The sequence below is a fragment of the Cryptomeria japonica genome, chromosome 9 (assembly GCF_030272615.1).
Source record: "Cryptomeria japonica chromosome 9, Sugi_1.0, whole genome shotgun sequence".
NCBI classification, from domain to species: domain Eukaryota; kingdom Viridiplantae; phylum Streptophyta; class Pinopsida; order Cupressales; family Cupressaceae; genus Cryptomeria; species Cryptomeria japonica.
This window is the reverse complement of record NC_081413.1, coordinates 674,438,461-674,440,803: the sequence shown is the minus strand read 5'-3', so window position 1 is coordinate 674,440,803 and position 2,343 is coordinate 674,438,461. Positions and strand designations below refer to the sequence as shown.

Sequence of the window (2,343 nt, the reverse complement as noted above, 5' to 3'; positions counted from 1 at the left end):
CAAACTAGGTGGAGAATATTCTTCAATTTGTGTGCACAATGTGGAGAATGGATTCTTGATTTTCTCAAATAAAATTGATGACATTTTGTTGATAATTCAACCAATGTGAAGAATGGATTCTTGATTTTCTCAAATAAAATTGATAAAATTTTGTTGATAATTTAACTTTCAAATACATTTATAAATTAAAATGGTAAATTGTGAAGGTAAACTATTACTTTTAATTTTTATTATATTTATATGTTTGTAAAGTTGTTCAAGAGTTAAAATTAAATATTTGATTAATTAAAAATAATAATATTTATAAAGTTATTCATCACTTAAAATAATATTAAATTAAATTGAAAATAATAATGCTTCATCATTTATAACATATTACTATAATAATATTTAATGACTCTAAAATGTTTCATATAAAACATCTTATTTTAATTATTATTATATAACTAATTATACAATATTAAAATATATTTAAATTTTATCTTTAATATCCTATGCGCTTATCCTTGGACCACCTCCAATAGATACAAATGCTAGTTTTTAGAAAGCATTTCCAAAAGGAGATTAGGGCCGCGGTATGCAATTTATTTAAAGCACAACTGATTGGTGAGATCGAAAGCCCACGGATCACCGGTAAAATACATCCAAACCGTCCGTAACATCTTCATCGGACGGTACCTCCAAAAATCTGTTGAAAACTCTATATAATCCACGAGTAATTCCATTCTGTATACATCGAAGTGAGCTGCTTACGAAAGGGGTTCTTCCATCCACAGGGTTTTTGCTTCAGTTGCAGATAGCCGGTCGGTAACAATGGAGTCAGGAGGTGCCAAGGCAGGAAAGGGAGGAAGAAAGGGCGGAGCGAAGAAGAAGAGCGTCTCCAAGTCGGTGAAGGCAGGCCTTCAGTTCCCTGTGGGCAGAGTAGGCAGATATCTCAAGAAGGGCAGATATGCTAAGAGAGTTGGTTCTGGTGCCCCAATTTACATTGCCGCCGTGATGGAGTACTTGGCAGCTGAGGTGCTGGAGCTCGCTGGTAACGCGGCTAGGGACAATAAGAAGAACAGAATTATTCCTAGGCATCTCCTGCTCGCAATCAGGAATGACGACGAATTGGGGAAATTGTTGGGCGGTGTGACGATTGCCCATGGTGGTGTTCTGCCCCACATACATCAGGTTCTCCTCCCCAAGAAGTCTGCCGCATCTTCAGAAAAGGAGCCCAAGTCTCCTAAGAAGAAATGAACTCCATTGATTTGGAATTGCAGGTTCATGCTTCGATATGATTTTCTGTGAAGTATTATTCACTTGAAATACGATGTTGGAACCTAACTGCTGCTCAAAACGGTTTTCTTTTGTAAAAACCTATAACCTTGGACGAAACCCCATTATAGTAATTCTCTTGTTCCTGAATTAACCATTCACGTCTCCTTTCATCTAAAGTCTATTGCTATTGTTCATTGTAAAATAGAATCTATTGTAATATTATAATAAAGTGTAAGAGATCATGTCACTAGGATTGATGACATGGCTCATGTTTTCCCCATCTTGTTTTCAACTAGGAGAATTCTTGTGTTGGACATGCACGATGCACTGCGGCTTGTTGCGAAAACCTGCAGATTAAGTCGTTGAGCTTCGCATTAACTTGTTACATTGTAGGAAGGGGCAATTGATGTGGAGATACCTGCCCTTATTCCACTATTAACATTAAATACATCATGTTATGGTTTCAACTTTTAATCCCACAGACCATAGATGCAGAATCTTAAAGGCTATCTTGAGTATGGAAATTTAGATGTGTACCAATTCATGATGGTAATTATAGACTTGGTGCAAGTTTAGAAATTTTGAAACAATGAATTGATGCATACTTGTTAAAATTTTCATTTAAATATATGCGAATCCTCAAATATAAACAAAACATAGAGTGTTTCAGCATCAGAACTAATGAGAGGACTAACAACTTAGCTATTTATCTCATTCATTCGCTCCTTTTTACTTCTGGGATATTTTTTGGTTACAAATTGTGGTATATAAATGCAAATCGATGTCTAATTGTCATTTGTACTCGCTTATAGATGTCACTTTATTTGCCCATTTGTACCTAAATCATTGTTGTTATGTACTATCTCTTAATAGAGGATGTGATAATTTATGTTTCTTTTTCTTTGTAAATTTCAAATGATGACAGGGTGCCAAAATTAGGGACTGTGATCATTTGGTACTAACATTTGCCAGGCACAAAATTGTGTATTTTTTTGACGGATACACGAAAGAAGAGTACTCTCTTGAAGGTGCATATGAAAATAATATGCTTCGATAAATAAAAAGATTAATCTATTGAAAGAC

General features: G+C 34.7%; 1 protein-coding gene across 1 annotated transcript; it reads left to right on the top strand.

The window, feature by feature from the left end:
- The first annotated feature begins 722 nt into the window (after nucleotides 1–722).
- On the top strand, nucleotides 723–1,734 carry LOC131054146 (histone H2A). Its single transcript, XM_057988607.2, has one exon. The coding sequence runs from the start codon at nucleotides 814–816 to the stop codon at nucleotides 1,237–1,239; it is 426 nt and encodes a 141-aa protein (XP_057844590.1). The 5' UTR covers nucleotides 723–813; the 3' UTR covers nucleotides 1,240–1,734.
- Nucleotides 1,735–2,343: the final 609 nt, after the last annotated feature.